The sequence below is a fragment of the Bactrocera tryoni genome, chromosome 5, assembly GCF_016617805.1.
Source record: "Bactrocera tryoni isolate S06 chromosome 5, CSIRO_BtryS06_freeze2, whole genome shotgun sequence".
Lineage (NCBI taxonomy): Eukaryota > Metazoa > Arthropoda > Insecta > Diptera > Tephritidae > Bactrocera > Bactrocera tryoni.
The window spans coordinates 21963240-21980598 of record NC_052503.1 but is presented as its reverse complement, the minus strand read 5'-3'; the positions used below and the strand labels follow the sequence as shown (position 1 = coordinate 21980598).

Sequence of the window (17359 nt, the reverse complement as noted above, 5' to 3'; positions counted from 1 at the left end):
ACCTCTTCGTATATTATGTTATAAGTTTGCCGATGCGTACATTAACAACAAACCATCTTTGTCTAAACATCTCTGTTTTAAAGTTTTTCATATTACTATTTATATAATGTGGCATCTCCTAGTTATGTGATTGGACCTCTGCGTTGACGGAAAAACGAAGGGTTTTACAATATTTCTTTATAAAATTAGAAACCAATAATTTTGTTATAGAAATTCGAAAAGTGTTACAGCACATAATAAGTGAAGTATTTTGTTGTCTATTAAGGTTTAAATAAATCGACGTAAATAATACAAGAACATTGAAAATGGTGATGGCAAATGCATAAGCACCAAAGACAGTCTGTCAGTCACAGGCGTCCCCCGAAGTGAAGTTGGAAAAAATAACAAAATTTTCTTGCCCAATTGTAAAAAGACAGATCTTGCAAAAGCGTTTCCTTTTTTCTTGATATTTTAAAATAAGGCAAAATGTACAAATTAATGTTATAATTTTACATTAAAACTAGTTTTTTGTGGTGAGAAATAACATTTTTTCGTATCATGTGTGACGTTTTGTGGGAAACAGGATTAAAATACTAAACTCACAAAACTACATGATAAAACTTTTAAAGGAGCAATTTTTCTAAACTACTGCAAGTATAAAGGTACAATATATTTGAGAAATAGTTCAAGATGAAAGTGTTTAAATATTATTCTATTTTAGGTGTTGTGCTTCTGAAGTAATACGTGTAAATTGATTGTAGAAGAGTAAATGCGAAGGGTTGTATTTACAGACAATTAACAGATAACATGATTATACAGGAGCCAGTGCAGGTAAAATAAATTTGTAACATTTATTAATAATGTAAATGTTAATATATATATAAACTATTTACTATTTGTTCGTTCCAAAGGCCGCCATTTGGCATTGTCTAAACTTTTACGATTACAAAGATGCCGTTTTCCTGTCGGAACGTCTCTGCTGTGAAGGTAAGTGATCCTCTAAAATAAACTATATAACCAATGAAATTTACATTACATTTTTTTCAGTCGAGACAGATGAAACAATTTTTCTGCTCGCCACTAGCTACTACAGATCAAATCTGATACACCAAGCTTATTGGTTACTTAAAGAGAAAGCACGTCGTTCGCCGTATTGTCGGTTTTTACAAGCGAAATGTGCTTTCCAACTAAAGAAATATGCAGAATCCGAGTGTGTGCTTGTCAACGGCGGTTTTGGTGATATAAAAAATCTGGAAGATATTGCGAAAGAATTTGGTGAAATCGCATGTTTTGTGCTGCAGTTGATTGCCCAGATATGTGTAAAAACTGAAAGAAGTAAAATGGCTGCAGAAGCATTACGCCGTGCACTAAAACTCAATCCCTTTATGTGGCAAACATTCGCCGACCTATGCCACATGGGCGAATATGTAGATCCAGCTGCTACGTTCCAAATTTCCAATACCGATGTCTTCAATACATGTCAAGGCAGCGCAAATTCTAATTCCATGGTTTTATGTGGTAATACGGGACAAAATATAACGCTTAACGATAGTGGTACTCAGTATTTAAGTAACATTGGCATAAATAATCCTTCTTCGGATATCCTAATGAATAATACAAATAATAGTTCAAATTACATACTTTGCACACCAGTTGAGCAACAATGGCAACCGCAACCACAGCCAAATATCATTACCCTCCAGAGTCTAATCACCCCAAACAATAATAGCAACAATTTAAACAATTCAATGTCCATGCTACGCGGTGTTAACACGACAAATATATCTGTTGGCAGTAGTTTACAAAATTCTGGCATGATGATGCTGGAAGACACTCCAATTGGTTATACCACCAGCAACAACAGCACTGAACACACTAGTTTAAATCCAATACAAAATTTCGACGTTGGAGCCGGTACTCCATTTCGCCGGCAATTCAAATACCTCTCAGCAATCTCGCCAACAACACCCAGCTTCGGTATTTTACCCATGCATAGTCCATGCGGTGGTGATTCATCTTTTGTCGGCACAGGTCATGCACAAACGAATATAAGTGTGCTGAACACACCTTCACCACAAACATTAATGGAAGCAAATCAGGAATCCAAAGTAATTGGAAAGAAAATGAAAAGTCATGTTAGTAGTCTTATAAATCGAAAAGAAAGTGGCACAACCACCAACAAACCTGCAGTTTTTACACAAACTGGCAATGTTACTCCACGCACACCCAATAATCAAGGTGGTGTATCGTCAGGTATGTCTACATTTATATATTTTGAAATATACGTAGTAAATTTCAGATTTTTTCTAAATTTAATATTCAGGTTCACTTATTCCCAACGCAGCAGTAAGACGCAGTTCTCGCTTGTTTAGTAATAGTGCCTATTCCGTAAAAGAAAACAACAAATCTCCGAATATTACTAGCAACAAGTTTGCACTGCCACGTTCTCCGCCACGGAAAACTAAGACGCGCATGCCTAAAATTTCTCTAAATAACGAACTGATCGAAGATAAAAGTATTAATATCAATGCGGACAAGTTGAATGAGAAGAACGCACGAAAAGACAAAGAAAAGATTGAGACAATAACATCAGCAACTGGTCACAATCGTTCCATTGAAGACACCAAAGTGTTACTGAACAATAGTTTGAATAACGCACAAACAATGGCGCATCATGTGCTCTCACTAAAGAAACAGTCAGCAGATGGCTTAATGTCATTATTGCGAGATTTGGGTGAAGGTTATAAACTGCTCACACTTTATCAGTGTAAAGCAGCTATTAAACATTTTGAAAGCAAAATACCAAAGCATCACTTGTGCTCCAGCTGGGTACAGTCCCTCATTGGTTTAGCTCATTATGAATTACGCGCATACGAATCTGCGATTTCCGTATTTAAAGACATACACGAAAATGAGCCTCATCGTTTAGAATTTATGGAGATATACTCATCCTCGCTTTGGCATTTGCAAAAAGAAGTCGATCTATCAGCTCTAGCACAGGACTTAATCAATCAAGATAAAACATCACCGATCACTTGGTGTGTAGCTGGTAACTGCTTTTCATTGCATAAAGAGCACGAGACGGCAATTAAATTCTTCAAACGGGCTGTGCAGGTGGATCCCGATTTTGTTTACAGTTACACACTCCTTGGGCATGAACTCGTTTTAACCGAAGAATTAGATAAGGCTGCTGACTATTTCCATGCTGCTGTTGCCCGCGATCCGCGTCACTATAATGCGTGGTTTGGTATGGGCACTATATATTCCAAGCAAGAAAAATACGAGTTAGCTGAATTATATTACATCAAAGCATTAAAAATCAATCCGCAAAATTCAGTGATTCTGGTGCATATTGGTGCAATGCAATATTTTATGCAGAAAAAGGAGCAAGCACTGCAAACACTAAACACAGCAGCAATGTTGGATCCGAAAAATCCATTGGCACGTTTCCATCGTGGCTCAATTTACTTCTCATTGGGCAAACATCAGGAGGCATTGCGCGAACTCGAAGAATTGAAAGAGGTGGTACCAAAGGAATCGGTAGTTTTCTATTTAATTGGTAAAATTCATAAAACCCTGGGTAATGTGGATTCAGCACTTATGCACTTTAGCTGGGCCACCGATCTGGATCCGAAGGGCGCAAATAACCAGCTGAGAGATGCCTTTGACTCAGCTGTTGTACCAATGTTTAGCCCCGCCAGGAATGATCAGAGCGTAGACGCAGATCAGGATCCAGAACCGACATCCGATCGTTCAGATGACTCAACGCAAGCACAACAAGACATAAATTATGACAGTGATGCGTATTGAATTGCTAGATTGAGTGTTTGCTCTACTTCTCCACTCTGCACTTACGAGTGTTAAGCGTATTCAAAACAAAGGTGAAACCAATTGATTTGTTAATGCTTTTTGTGTTTAATATTAAGTGAGTGCTACTTCGGTTAATTCACTGACCGACCCAATAACAAACACGTAAAAAGACGAAAAATAAAAGAAAAAATTTAATTCGAAAATGTCCCCTGGAATGAAATGATACTGATACGAATATTTACCTAAATTTAAAATTTGCTAATCGAAAGTAAGCTAGGTCAAAGAAAATCCGATTAAGAAATACATAAATAATTGTGAATATGATTGTTTATATACATGTACACATCATAAATTGGCATACTTTCAAGTTAAGTTGTATATTCCATTTTTTTTTAATCTATTTCAATTGGTTGGGATATGAAGCACCAATATAGCACATAATTTTTAGCAAAAGTAAACCCAAACAATGAGTTAAAGTAAAGGCAAATGTTAAAATGAAAGTCGTAGGTAATATTATTCAAAATATGTATTCCTAGGTACGCTAATTCAAATTAAAACTAAAAAATAAAATTATTTTATTTTTTAATGTCTAGAGGCATACTTAAGAATATGCAATATTAGTTTACTACAGTTGGTAAATTCTTGAAAAGAATTTGTAAATATTTCTAGTTTACAATTTATACATTTAACAAGATTTTTTTGTTTTCTGCAGCTATTAATTATGAAATACAAGCATCAAGTCGTTGCCGCTGCGAGGGTCATTAAATTAAGAATATAAATGCTAATAACTAATAACGTTAAATAACTTACTAGTTATTAAATTGATCTAATTGTCTGAAAACGTTGACAAATTGGGACGGGCTATGTTTGAAATGAAATTAATGTAAGGTCGTAATCGAAGATGGGCGGTTAGCAAAATAACAAAAAACTCATGAAATAATATATGGCATATTTGCAAATCAATAAATACCTACTGATGTATGTGGAAAATAATTTTTTATATATTCGTGGTATGAGTTTTCCTCGTCATTTCTTGTTTTTTTTTTATAATCGGGGGGTTAAGTACAGCACCAATACTGTACATATAAACTCATTAAACGCAGGGTGTGCTAGAACAAGTGAAAAGATCCTATTGCAACATTTTCCTTACTTTCGCTCCTTGCCGCCTCCAACTTCAACATTTCTCTAAAACTATTTGGTTGGAGCAGTTTGAAAGACAGATATATGCTATAGTGGTACGATCTGCACAATTAGTTCGGAGATTGTAGCGTTGTTTTGAACAATATTGATTGCTTGAAGACAGCTTATCAAGTAAAAATGCATTCCATTCAAGAACTTGAGTGTGATCTATCAATTTGTCCCGAGATTTTAGCGCAACTTTAGATATTAAAAACACTAAAAAAATATTTAGTGAATGTACCTTGTCAAATAACAAATCTTTCCATAAAGCGACTTGACTTTGATCGATCAGTATGTATAGCATGTATATGCTATTTCGGTCCAATAGCGGTATTCCGACAAATCAACATTGTCTTAAGGAGAAAAGAACATCTGCAAAATTTCAGATCCATATCTAAACAAGTAAGGAAGGGCTAAGTTCGCGTGCAACCGAACACTTTATACTCTCGCAACTTACAGGAATCAAAGCCAACGAAATACCTTAGGTGTTACACGTCAACCAAAGCATCGAAATACAAGCAATCAAATGCAAAAATCATTATATGTGGTATATAGGTGTTCGAGCTCTATTAACTATTATTATGCCACGCACTAAAAAATATTCCCCGAGTTTCATTAAGGAAATTAACATTCAACCGCCAGTTATATGGAGTAAAGTTAGCCGGATTTTCGAAAACCCTGATATTCGTTATATCGGGGCTTAGTCAAGTTTTTGCCCAATTTTGTCTATTTGAAACACAAAGATACACTGTTATAGGCAATATATCAAAGATATACTGTTATAAGCAAAACACGCTCTCTCATTTTCATTGATATAATTCACATATTTCCCGTTATATACTGTACAAAGTCACGCGGTAGTTCATTGGGTATGTGGGGGCTCAGGGAAGTATTGACCTGACTCAGCCCATTTTTTGATACACAGAGTTACTATTGTCAGGAAACGACTCCCTCTGAATTTCAAATATATGTATATTTCCGGTCAAAAGTCAACTATAGATACTGAGGTTCTTATATTCGATACCTAGGGACTTGAACCACGTCCATCGTCTAATTCGTTTCAGGTGATACGTACAACCGTTAGGTGAACAAAACTTTTATACTCAGTAGCAGCATGTAAGAGCATAAAAACTTTGGGGTAGTCCCATCGGGTATATACAGACGGTCAAACGGACATGGCTAAATCGATTAAGCTTATCACGTTGATCATTGATCTTTATAAGATCCTCGACGTTTCTTTCTGGGTATTACACATTTCGAGGCAAACTTAATAAGGGTATATTATCAGGTCAGAATATTAATTTAGTTTTTTAAATTAAAGATAAACCACTTAATATGACCTATTGACATATTTTACGCTGTTATTTGTTTATATTTATTTATGAAACCACTATGAATTGTTGTGGATTTAATTATTCATTGATTTCTGTATTATATTTAAAATGTGCTTCCGGTTGAAAAGCAAAAATGACTTTCTGTAATGTCTCTGTATCCAACTTCATTATTTTCTCAACCAAATCACGCAAATAATTAAACTCGATATTTAACACATATGCCAATGTTTGTAAATGCAATAGACGCATACGAAATACTACTTTCTCCAATTTTAAAACATCGCGAATGTCATCACATCCGAACAGTTCGCGAAGAGATTCCGGCAGCGATATTGTGGAAGTGGATGAATCTAAATCAAGTGATTGTGTTAATTCTGGCGTGGGAAAGTGTATTTCTGGTTGAACATCTGACTCCATCGCTGCAAAAGACTGCAATTGTTGTGGATTAATTAAAGTGTTGGTGTGGTTTTGATTGACAAAATGATTGGGATACACCGGAGGTAATAGCGAGTTTTTGTGGTAGCAATAAAAATCATTATTCTGCCTCGGCTGTGCATTTGCCGCAACTTGCAGCAATGGATTTCTTATGGGGTTAAAATAATTGTCAATTGATATGATAGGTGTTTTCACTTCATCCTCATTTGAAGCTTCGAAGCGACTTTTTTTATGTTGTCTAACGTTTTTAGACCTACTATATCCTCTTTTTCTGCCTCTTCTTGTAGTTGGTGCTGCAGATGTCGCGGTTAGACCTCTAAATTTATATTGGAGATGAAAAATTGGTTAGAGATTCACAATTTTTTAATCGGCTATTCTTTATACAGATATAAAATACGTAATATATATTATTTTTGCTCTTACTGTTTATTGCTAGCCCGCTTTATATATTTCAAATTATTTTCTTTTGATGTGTTATTTGTACTTGTATTTACTTCTTGTACCTCAGCGTTGGTTTTAGAAGTATTTAACAATGTATTTTTGTTATGGCCTGTGCCTTGATCCTCACTTATTTTTTTAAATAACTGAGATAAGCTTTCATTACAGTTACTTCCGTTATCCGCTTTGGCTCCTAAAATTTGAATTTGTTGTTTAAAATTCCGATCATCAGCAAGTAATTTGCTACTTTCATCAAAACAATTAGGTTTATCCGCAACATCTTTATATTTAATAAGTCGTTGTGATCGTCGCATTTAAAGTAGTTAATATTTATTATTGTATTTTTAACTCAACTGCGGAAGTGGCTTTGTTCCCTTCTTTCTCTACTGTTAAAGTTTACACGACGACCAACTTTTTGATGACATTTATGAGTATATGAAACGTTATGAACATTTTCCAAGCACAAGCACATCACTCTAACTCCTTAGGTTATTGGTTCAAATCACAGGCGGTGGATTACATAAAAAACCTAAAAGCAATAGATTTGAAAGATTCGTGCTTATTTCCTTTGCTATTGTGAATTACTAATATCGAAAGATTCCTAATCGATATTTTCTATATGTGAATATCGACACACTTATATGTGAATAACAAAATATCGTTTGTATCTGATTACCATTGAATTATTGCTCAAATTGTGAAAAGTTTTATTTGCTGAAAGAAATGGCGGAAAGCGACAATAAACAAAATTCGAATGCAAATTTGCAAATAATACGTGATCCTAATTTGGCAAAGAATCGAATTTTTGTTGGTAATCTTCCAACGTGTACCCGTGAACAGTTGGAGAGTATATGTCTCCCTTATGGGAAAGTATTAGGATCACTGGTGCAGAAAAATTTTGGTTTCGTTCAATTCGAATCAGAGGAAATAGCTAATAAAGTCGCTTCATCACTATCCAAATCTATATTTAAAGGTAATGTAATTACTGTAAGGAACGCTGCATCCAAGCAAGCTCCTAAGCGACCGGCGTCTGATAACCTTGCACTTCCAACAAATATAAATACCGGCTATTTTGGAGGACCAGAACCTATGCCAACAAATACTACGCCCAATATGAATCCAGATTATAATGACTGTGAAATTATCGTAATTGATCGACGAAATACGTAGGTTTCATGATTAAATTTATGTGTATATACATATGAGTTCAGGAATAGAAAAATTAAATCTTATTTTACAATTTCAGAAAATATGCGGAATACATTGAACAGCGTCTTAAAGATATCAATTTAAGAGTGGATGTGCTTTTTCCGAACGAAGATGTGCCACTCGGCAAAGTTTTAATAAATATCTCGTCCCGAGGTTGCTTATATGCAATATTGATAACGCCCCAGCATGAAGAACACAATAGTATAACAGTCAACATATTATATGGTCAACCAGCAGAGCACCGAAACATGCCCGTGGATGATGCAATAATGTTGATATCAAAAGATTTTCGCCAAAAAATGGCTAACGATGTGATGAAAAAAGCATCATTAGTTGCATCTCTACCGAAGCCCATGACTGGGGTAAATATGGGTAATCCTATGCAAGAAGATCGCCATCCCAGTGCTATTCAAACGCTTTTAAATTTACTTTCGGACAATATGCCGCTTACTGTTCTTCAATATGATAGAATAATAAAATATCTTCAAGAACGGCGAGAGCATCAAGTAAAAATTGAACTTGGCGATGCTGCAGATATAGGAACAAAAGTGCCCGATCCTGAAATTGAATTGCAAAAGAGAATCCTAGATATAATGAATAAGCCGTCGGTAGCTGAAACACATTACAAGTTGTTATATCCAACGTTAGAAGCAGTAAGGTCCGATTACCGAGCTATGGATCTTTTGAAAGATGTTCGCGTACAGAAGGCCCTTGAAACCTTAATGGATTCTAGTTTGGTAGGAACCGTAGAGAACTACATGAAATATTAGCATAATATAAGTTTATTATATTTAACCAACTCAATCATATTATAACAACTTTGCAAAATTAAAATAACCAACTTATGGCCAAGAGCGTTTTGCATTATAACCTTCATATTTGCCTCGATACTTTAAACCCGTTACAAGAGTCGAACTCTTTGGGAATGCGGTCTGACCATTAAACTTTGAATCGGTGTCAGGATTAAAACGTACGTAATCATGTTGTATATGTAAATTTTCTGGAAGTTTGGCATTCTTTAGAGCATCATAAGGTACAGTGGTGTTCACAGAGGTCTCGTAAAATTTGACTACATCACCTGAAAGTAAGTTATATTCTCCAATTTAATTAGTATTTATAGTGGCGGATTTTTTGGTTTTACCTATACTTTGCAATTCATGAACCTGTGAATTTGGAACGCTATGTTGAAAATTATGAAAACAAGCATCTAAAACTTTAAATTTTTCTTCTAAATTTTCTAATTTATAATCGCTTGCGAAGGATATTTTTAGATTGTTACATATTGACCGTAATTTGTCCGGAACATTTTGAGGTGGATGATATGGCTTGTGTGACCGTAGGAACCTGAATAAAATTGTTAAATCAATAAATTTTCTTTGAAATTTATTTAAATTATAAATACCCTTTGCAAGCCAAAGATTTTCCCACATCGGTCACATTTCGTTGTGCTTGTGCCTGTGCTTTCTTAGTTACCGCTGTTGAGTATGCTGATATTATATGCCATCTTTTCTGCTATATTTGTAAAAAAGATTTTATAAACGTCTTATAACAATTAAAATAATATTTACATTTAAATTTATTGAAAATTGTGCACTTTTATATAAACTCATCTCGATGTTTTTTACTTCGGTATCAGATGTAACAACCTCTTCTTCTTAAAAAAAAAATAGATCACAATAGTACTATTAGAATAGCCGAAATGGGCAGCTAATATTAAAAGCTTTTATTTGTTGTGTGATCGTTTCTCAATAATTTGTATATATTTTTTTTAACAGATAATCAAATATATACATCGCAACAGAAGATGGCCGCGATTTTAATTTGTATTTGGTATTTGTTTGCTGGATCTTCAAACTTATCAAACTTATAAAGTTTTTATTAATACATAATTTACGAAATATTTCAGAATTGCTTTTTGAATTTGAAAAGCAATATACATTTTTGTATAAAAATTTTTGAGATTTTTGAAGAAATTCTACGGTATTATTGTTAAAATACCCCTAACATTTTAAAACAATTGTATCGATAATTTAAAGTTATTTTATCGATCCGATAAACTATACTGATATTTTTTGGCAGAGGTTGTCATCTTTAGTTTCTAAACTGTTGAACTTGACAGCGAAACGCCGATTCAACAATGGCTTCACAATAGTAGAAGAAAGTACAGTGTAGAGAATTTGGAATGGTTTCAGTTTAATTAATAATAGAAGTAATTATTACTTTAAAAATAATACGATTTTGGTAAAAGAATATTTGTGCAATTATTAAAATTAAACAACTCGTATATGAAGTAATTTTTGCACCAGTGAAGGATTTTGCAACTACGATTGGCGAGACCAATATATAATCGGTGTTTATAACAACGTTTGTTAAAATGAATACGATAGATAATATGACAGCAAAGTGAGAGGAAATCAATTATCCCACCCCCTAAATACAGTGTTGTGTTTCCACGGCGTCAAGACATTTTAACTGAATTTCTAACATTAATTTGTTATAATCTAATAATGTTATTATGAATAGCAAGGACATTGACTTAACGCAGTTTGTCGAAAATAAATTGTATGAGTTTTAAAAAATAGTGTAAATTTGTTGAAAGCTTTCGAAGTGAATAATAACATATACTTTTAAATGTAGATAAATCAACATATTGGAAAATAGGGGAAATAAATTTCTTTTTAAATATCACCGTTAAAACACAAAAGCAATAATTGTGAAACGTGGATTTATTCAAATTAAGGTGTAGAACTTCTCCATTGTATGCATGATTTTAATGTAAGAAAATACATCCCTGATTGTTTTTACCAAGAATTGGCTTTTTCTCTTATAATCGCCATTTTCGATTCCACAGTCGCAAATGTCATGTCGTCGTTACCGTCAGCTATTCGATTTGATTTTGGTTGGTAGTGTTCGGTATTCGTATATTTAATGGAAATTTTGTTTAAAACAATCGCTATATAAATTATCTCGCACAAGGCAAAGTGTAAGAGAGTTTTAAATTAATAAATTGTGTGTTGCTAAATATGAAAAGAATCGAACGGATAAATATTCAAAAGACTTGAAAATATCGATTGGTCTTTAATAAAAAAAAAAGCATAAAGAGTGCGAATGGAAAGTGGAGCAAAAGTGTACCATATGCATGTGTGCATACTCCTCATATATGAAAGAGATTGTGTGTATAAGTAAATGCGTGAAGTGTGGATTACTCTTTATATGTGCTAATAGGAGAATTTGAAAAGGGAAGAACGGAAGAAGTAAGCGGGAGAAATAAGTGAATTGTGCGAAAGTGTATAAAAAATAAATACAATTGATTTGCATAGAAATTTTCTGAAAGTCTCTTATTAACGCGTTAATTAGTATAGAAAAATATTGGTGTGCTGTTCAAGTAGTTTAACAGTTCATGCTCAAAAGCTTAAATTTTCAAAGGTTGACCAACGGATTGTTTATAATCTTCTTTTTTAATTAATTTTATTTTACGCTAACATTGTGTGTATGTAGAAACATTCCTTATTATATATAAATCGTTTTTCAAAGTAGTATAGATGTAATTCATTATATTCGAAAGAAAATAGCAAATGCAATAAAAATTTATTTACAATAAAAATAATTCAATTCATCGAAGTAAAGAAACCGTAATAAAAAAACAAATATTTGATTAAACTAAAAAAATTCTAAACAGCGAATAATGCCAGTAAGGATAGCATGATAGAGCAGAAGCTTGGGAGAAATAGAAATGTAAGAACCGAAGAGAAACTAAGTTATTGTATTTTGTTGCAGTCGCTGCTGCAATTGTTTTTGTGGTCATTTTTTATCGATTCATTCGAGAATAGAGTTAATATTGGCTAATCTACCGCCCCAACGCGGGTATTTAGTAACAGCAAGCTCATCTATATATTTTTTGAAGCTACAAACTTCAAGAAGGAAATAAAATTACTATTCAAGTAGTTTTAAAATTACTTTGCTATATTATATTTAAAGTAATCCATGAATTTCACAATTAAAGATGCTCAAAATGTATCGCAGTAGAAGTTGGAATAAATATCAAAGCTAATTAAAGTTCCATAATAGTTTTTAATTTTACTAAGAAAGATTTAAAATTTGAGATATTCTATTATTAATGCACGTCGTTTACCAACTCTCTGTATTATATTCCATTTTCTTTCATAAGAGTTTTAAATGCTATTCGAAAAATTTATTTTTTAATATAATTGAAGAGATTAAATATTTCTTTTAGTAATTTTTAATGTTCTTTCATTTTATTTTAAAAAGGATTTGTAAATTCATAATTAACAAAGTAGTTTTTACATTGCGGTGCTTTATAAGAATAGAACTTGGGTCTTTTGAGTCTTTTAATCTGTTATCTGAATAAATCATTTGAGTCATATTTTTGGTCGAGAAGTGATTCCTTATTGTACAATATTTAGTTACATACTTGCTCTCCCATTTCTCTTAAAACATTTATTTATGTATGCACGTACATAGTTCAAGTTATATTTGTGAAAGAGTTTCGCATTGCTAAGATGAAAACTAAGATTTTAGGGCCACTGTTTGATTTAATGAGGGTCTATGAGATAACGTCTACAAATATACGGTGGGTTATTGGAATGTGGGCACCGACTCGACAAAGTAGCTGAGGTCGACCGCTATGTGTCGGCTTTTTATTTTACTAGAGCGCAAAAGAGAACACCAAACGTCGCGTTCCGCACTCAAATACTCTTTTTTTTTATGCCCATCATATCGAGAAAAATTTTATTTTTCGAAATCTCTTTCATTATTTCTCTCTCCTTCAACTAAGCCCTTTAAATATTGTAATGTATAAGTTGATGTGTGTGTGTATTATATGTGCAATTCAACGTTTATTATTTTTTGTAGGAAAAATAAATCAAAAAAATTGATTCGCTAGTTTTGACATTTAAAATCGAAAATACTGAGAACAAATGCAACCCTGTTATGTTTTGTTGTTGTGGTTGCTGTCTCTTTCATCTGCGATTCGGTTCATTTCCATTCCGAAGTAGAAATAGAAGCACAAGTAAAAAAGACAAAATTTCCATTGTGTATAGACGACTTTGCAGCACTTGTATGTCGTTCATTCGTTGGTTAACATTTTTTCGTGTTCGCTATCGCTGTGGTCAATAATATTTTTAGTGAGAAGGAAATTTTATTAAAAAATTTTGCAAAACCGAATAATAAGTGAAAAAGTAATTATTTTTACGAGAAAATTCAATAATTGTATTGTTTATAAACGTGATATTACTCATGATTATATTAATCCAAGGTGTGTTTTTCAATATAAATTGTTTTTTGTATTGAAAAAATTTACAACTCTTACAATACGGCAGCAGTAAAAAGATTTCATGTTAATGTACGCACTCATGTAGGTATGTATATACCTAAGTATATAAAGAGGAAAAGTGCACATCTGTTCGTTGGATGCGTTAACAGTGAAACAAATTGTAATAAAAGTTACAATCTTAAATAAAGTATAAAAAGTGTGATAAATTTTAACCAAATATCTTTTATTATATTTTATTCACCAGGTTTGATATAATCAAAGAATATAAAATTCAAAATTTTCTTAAACTCATCAAAAGTAAAATTCATACGCATCATACGAATAATTAAAGCAAAATGTCTACACAAAATATTTGAGCATGCAGTGGAAAATTTAATAAACTACATACATTACCTACCTATTATTTTATATTTTGTCTACATCAACATCAACGATTAACGAAAAGCCAGCAACAAACGGTGAACCACAAGCAAAGCAACCAGTCATTCAGCCAACGACCATCGACTTTCATCGCAATTCGCTCTCTTCTCATTATGTTGCGTCGCAACAAAGCAAAAAAAATCTGAGGGGCATCGGTATTAGTCGGTGACTGTTGTGTCGGAACAGTAGTAGCAGTGTTGGTGCTACCCTTCATCATCAACAGTGAACAAGAAAACAGAAAAAAATATACTAAATAAAACAAAAAAATAATAAAAGTGTTCATAGTCGCGCGCGCCGCTGTTCTTTCTATCTATCGTAACGTCACCGGTTCTCACATTGTGCACCACTCGTCTGCTCGTTTGTTGGCCGCTTACTCGTTCGCACGTTTAGTTAGTATCCCGTTCAGTTGTGCTGTTTATCGGTGGCGGTAGTGTGTTAGTGTTTGTTGTTGCACGAGTCGTCGTCATCGTCATCAGTGGCAAAACTCGTGCAAAAATTGCGAAGAGCACAAATTTCATTGTCGCTGAACTGTGGTGTTTATTTGTTTGTGTAAGTGAGAAATCGTAGCTGCAGTAGCGACTATAGTCGATCGTAAACGTCGGCAGAGTTGTTAGTGTTTGTCAATGTACTAAATGCACACTGGTGTTAGTAAAAATTGTGGTTGGTTGGTAATTTCGAAATTGATTTACCTGAATCCGAATGTTAATTTGAATCGGAATCCTAATCCAGTATAGTGTTAAAAATGTAAAGCGGAACACAAAGCAAAAACGACATTGTAACAAATAAAAAATAAGTGCTTGGAAAACCAAAGAAAGAGTTTAAAAATGAGAAAGCAAGTAAAAGAAAAGATAAATATAAAATAAAAGCATGAAATCATAAACAAGTAGTAAAAAAGTGTCTAAATATTCGTTTTTTTTTATTACCTAGCGACCGAAATAAATTTAAAAGCGAAAGAATAAGTGTATGTGAGACAAAGATAAATAGTGGAAAAGAAATAAAACAGTAACAGTAGTGCAACAAGGGCACTTCCTAATTCCTACCTGTACGTCAGACCGTTATAACGTGTGCATGTGTGTATGTGCTTTGCGAGTTTATCAATTCGCTTTCGCATAGTATGCGATACACGGTAGTTGATGAAAGCATAACCAAAAGTTATAAACGGCAAAATAACGATAGCACTATATAATTTATATGAATGTAAGAGTAACTGAGCAAACGACACAGTAATGACGTAGGTACGTTAGAGAAAATAAAGCAAAAATATCGTTTAGTTATTCAAAATACAGAAGCTACGAAGCTTTTGTCTTGCGTGGTGCTGCTGTGTAGTTCTCATTTAATTGAAATTTTTGCTGAGACGCAAATTGCTTATTATCAACGATAATTGAGAAAATGAGGAGCTGTTGTGTTAAAAAAATACATGAACTATGACGCATCAAAATCATCAGACCAACGGCGCTAGTTTGGAGGATTGCCATACAAACTTCTTTGCCCTGGTGAGTTTTAAATTTATAAAACCCAATATGAATATATATTTATGTGCCGTTACAGCCATAAAATCAATATAATTGTTTCAAAAATCATTTGATCACAAATATACATACTACAGCACTTCATATTCTCAAAAATTCCCGGTAATATGTTAGAGAGTGTGTTTGTTGTCTTATTAGTAGAAAAGAGAATATGAGCTGCATACTTTGATTAGTTCACCTACTTACATATAGAGTGTTTGTTAGATTTTGCAAAACAAACTTAAATATGTTTTTTAAATTCATAATATTGACTTGAGCTTAGCATTTTTGATTCTTACACCCACCTGACTTGTGTTTTCACATTTGCAGTTTCACTGAGGGCCTTGTTGTTATTATACAGTGTACATATGTACGTGCGAATTAATCAAAAACACTGTTGCGAACATAACTTTGCAAAAGCTCTGTTCCTTTATTAAAAAGAAATCATTTTTTATATATTTACATACACAGTTTTTGTTGATAAGTATACATTTCAAGTAATTAATAAATAAATGTTTAAGAATATAAATTCTATTTTCGTTTGTAAATATCTACATATACATATGTATGTATATTTTGCAAATCTCGGCTGATACTCTTTCTGGTTACTAATTCTTAATCATTAAATTAATTTATAGTAGTATTTCTGCAAATAGTAGTCACCTGTATCTTTGTCACACTTATTCCTGCATTATCTGTTAAAACAACTTACTTACATACATCATTATATAAAGTGGATTTTATTTCACGCTGCCTTTCATAGTCTCAATATACATACATACATATATAATTTTAATTAAGAACAAATTTGCATTACCGGCTGTTTTTACTTCGAAGTAAAAGTAAATTATAGTTTTATATTTAAACTTTTTTTCATTTTGTAAACGAGTTAAGATTACATTTCGAGAGTAGATCAAGGTTGTAACGAAAGAATAATGTCTGATTCATTAATATATAGGGAGCACTCGTTTTTTATTTTTATTATTTCTTTCCTCTATTTATGACCAATATTTGATGTTTTGTGTTTTCGATTTCGTTATAGCATTTGTTGTGACTCTCGGTTATATTTATTTATGTACACATTTTATACTTACATTATACATATTTATATACAAATATATCCGCCAGTGTGCTTTAGCGCATCATTTTCTTCACTTGTTCCGATGCGGCTGTATTTCTCTCCCGTATATTTATGTAGCTCATTCGTTATTCAACATGTATGTACATATGTGTGTGTTCGTACTCATTTCCAAAGTCAAAGCAAATAAAAAATGACAACAGTTTCATTCCTAATTGGTGCTGGTGTTTTGTTGACTTCGGCGAGTAGGTGCTGCTTACATTTAAACGTATAAATGTTTGCTGTTTACCACAGTGAAGTGAACATTGAGAATTGCAATTTTTTGGCGCTTGCCCCACCAAAGATAATGCTTACGGCTGAAGACCGTTCGCATGTTCCACATTCTTTCGCCGCTTTGGCCATGTTTTCGTTTTCAATGCATACTCATTCTCTTTTCAAGGTGTGCATGTATGTATGTATGTATTTTTATGCACATGTTTATGTTTATGTGTAGAATAGTACGAATGCAAGTAATATTTGTTTTCATTTTTGCTGCTTGTAATTTCCTTCTTGTTCGTTATGCTATGAGTATCGCCAATTATATTGAGCGAATTGTGTATTTTCATCTACGCTACAACTTTTCTCAATTCCTATATTTTCTGTGTTCATAGACATATTTACATCGAATTGGCGTCAA

General features: G+C 33.0%; 5 protein-coding genes across 9 annotated transcripts in view; 3 read left to right on the top strand and 2 right to left on the bottom strand.

The window, feature by feature from the left end:
* The first annotated feature begins 123 nt into the window (after positions 1-123).
* Positions 124-4782, top strand: LOC120777286 (cell division cycle protein 27 homolog). The gene is made up of 5 exons (XM_040108498.1): positions 124-641; positions 701-810; positions 891-966; positions 1027-2232; positions 2303-4782. The coding sequence occupies exons 2-5, from the start codon at positions 787-789 to the stop codon at positions 3787-3789; spliced, it is 2793 nt and encodes a 930-aa protein (XP_039964432.1). The 5' UTR covers positions 124-641; positions 701-786; the 3' UTR covers positions 3790-4782.
* Positions 4783-6330: 1548 nt separating this feature from the next.
* LOC120778183 (ras guanine nucleotide exchange factor E-like) lies at positions 6331-7625 on the bottom strand. Its single transcript, XM_040109920.1, has 2 exons — positions 7161-7625; positions 6331-7053 (listed from the first exon to the last, which is right to left on the bottom strand). The coding sequence occupies exons 1-2, from the start codon at positions 7487-7489 to the stop codon at positions 6381-6383; spliced, it is 1002 nt and encodes a 333-aa protein (XP_039965854.1). The 5' UTR covers positions 7490-7625; the 3' UTR covers positions 6331-6380.
* A 201-nt stretch (positions 7626-7826) lies between these two features.
* LOC120778197 (nuclear polyadenylated RNA-binding protein 3) lies at positions 7827-9260 on the top strand. Its single transcript, XM_040109941.1, has 2 exons — positions 7827-8341; positions 8422-9260. Exons 1-2 carry the CDS (start codon positions 7899-7901, stop codon positions 9152-9154), a joined length of 1176 nt encoding a protein of 391 aa, XP_039965875.1. The 5' UTR covers positions 7827-7898; the 3' UTR covers positions 9155-9260.
* LOC120778199 (39S ribosomal protein L50, mitochondrial) lies at positions 9149-10053 on the bottom strand. Its single transcript, XM_040109942.1, has 4 exons — positions 9953-10053; positions 9787-9896; positions 9526-9728; positions 9149-9462 (listed from the first exon to the last, which is right to left on the bottom strand). Exons 1-4 carry the CDS (start codon positions 9992-9994, stop codon positions 9227-9229), a joined length of 591 nt encoding a protein of 196 aa, XP_039965876.1. The 5' UTR covers positions 9995-10053; the 3' UTR covers positions 9149-9226.
* Positions 10054-10501: 448 nt separating this feature from the next.
* The window catches only part of LOC120777350 (mediator of RNA polymerase II transcription subunit 13), a 30940-nt gene continuing 24082 nt past the window's right edge, over positions 10502-17359 (top strand). For 2 of the 5 annotated variants that reach the window (XM_040108602.1, XM_040108606.1), the window contains exons 1-2: positions 13946-14486; positions 15025-15590. In XM_040108602.1, the coding sequence (XP_039964536.1) occupies positions 15522-15590 (69 nt within the window). In that variant the 5' untranslated portion in view covers positions 13946-14486; positions 15025-15521. Of the gene's footprint in view, positions 10594-11256; positions 11368-13945; positions 14487-15024; positions 15591-17359 lie in introns of those variants that run through there. The other 3 variants (XM_040108604.1, XM_040108605.1, XM_040108603.1) reach the window with 3 other exon arrangements.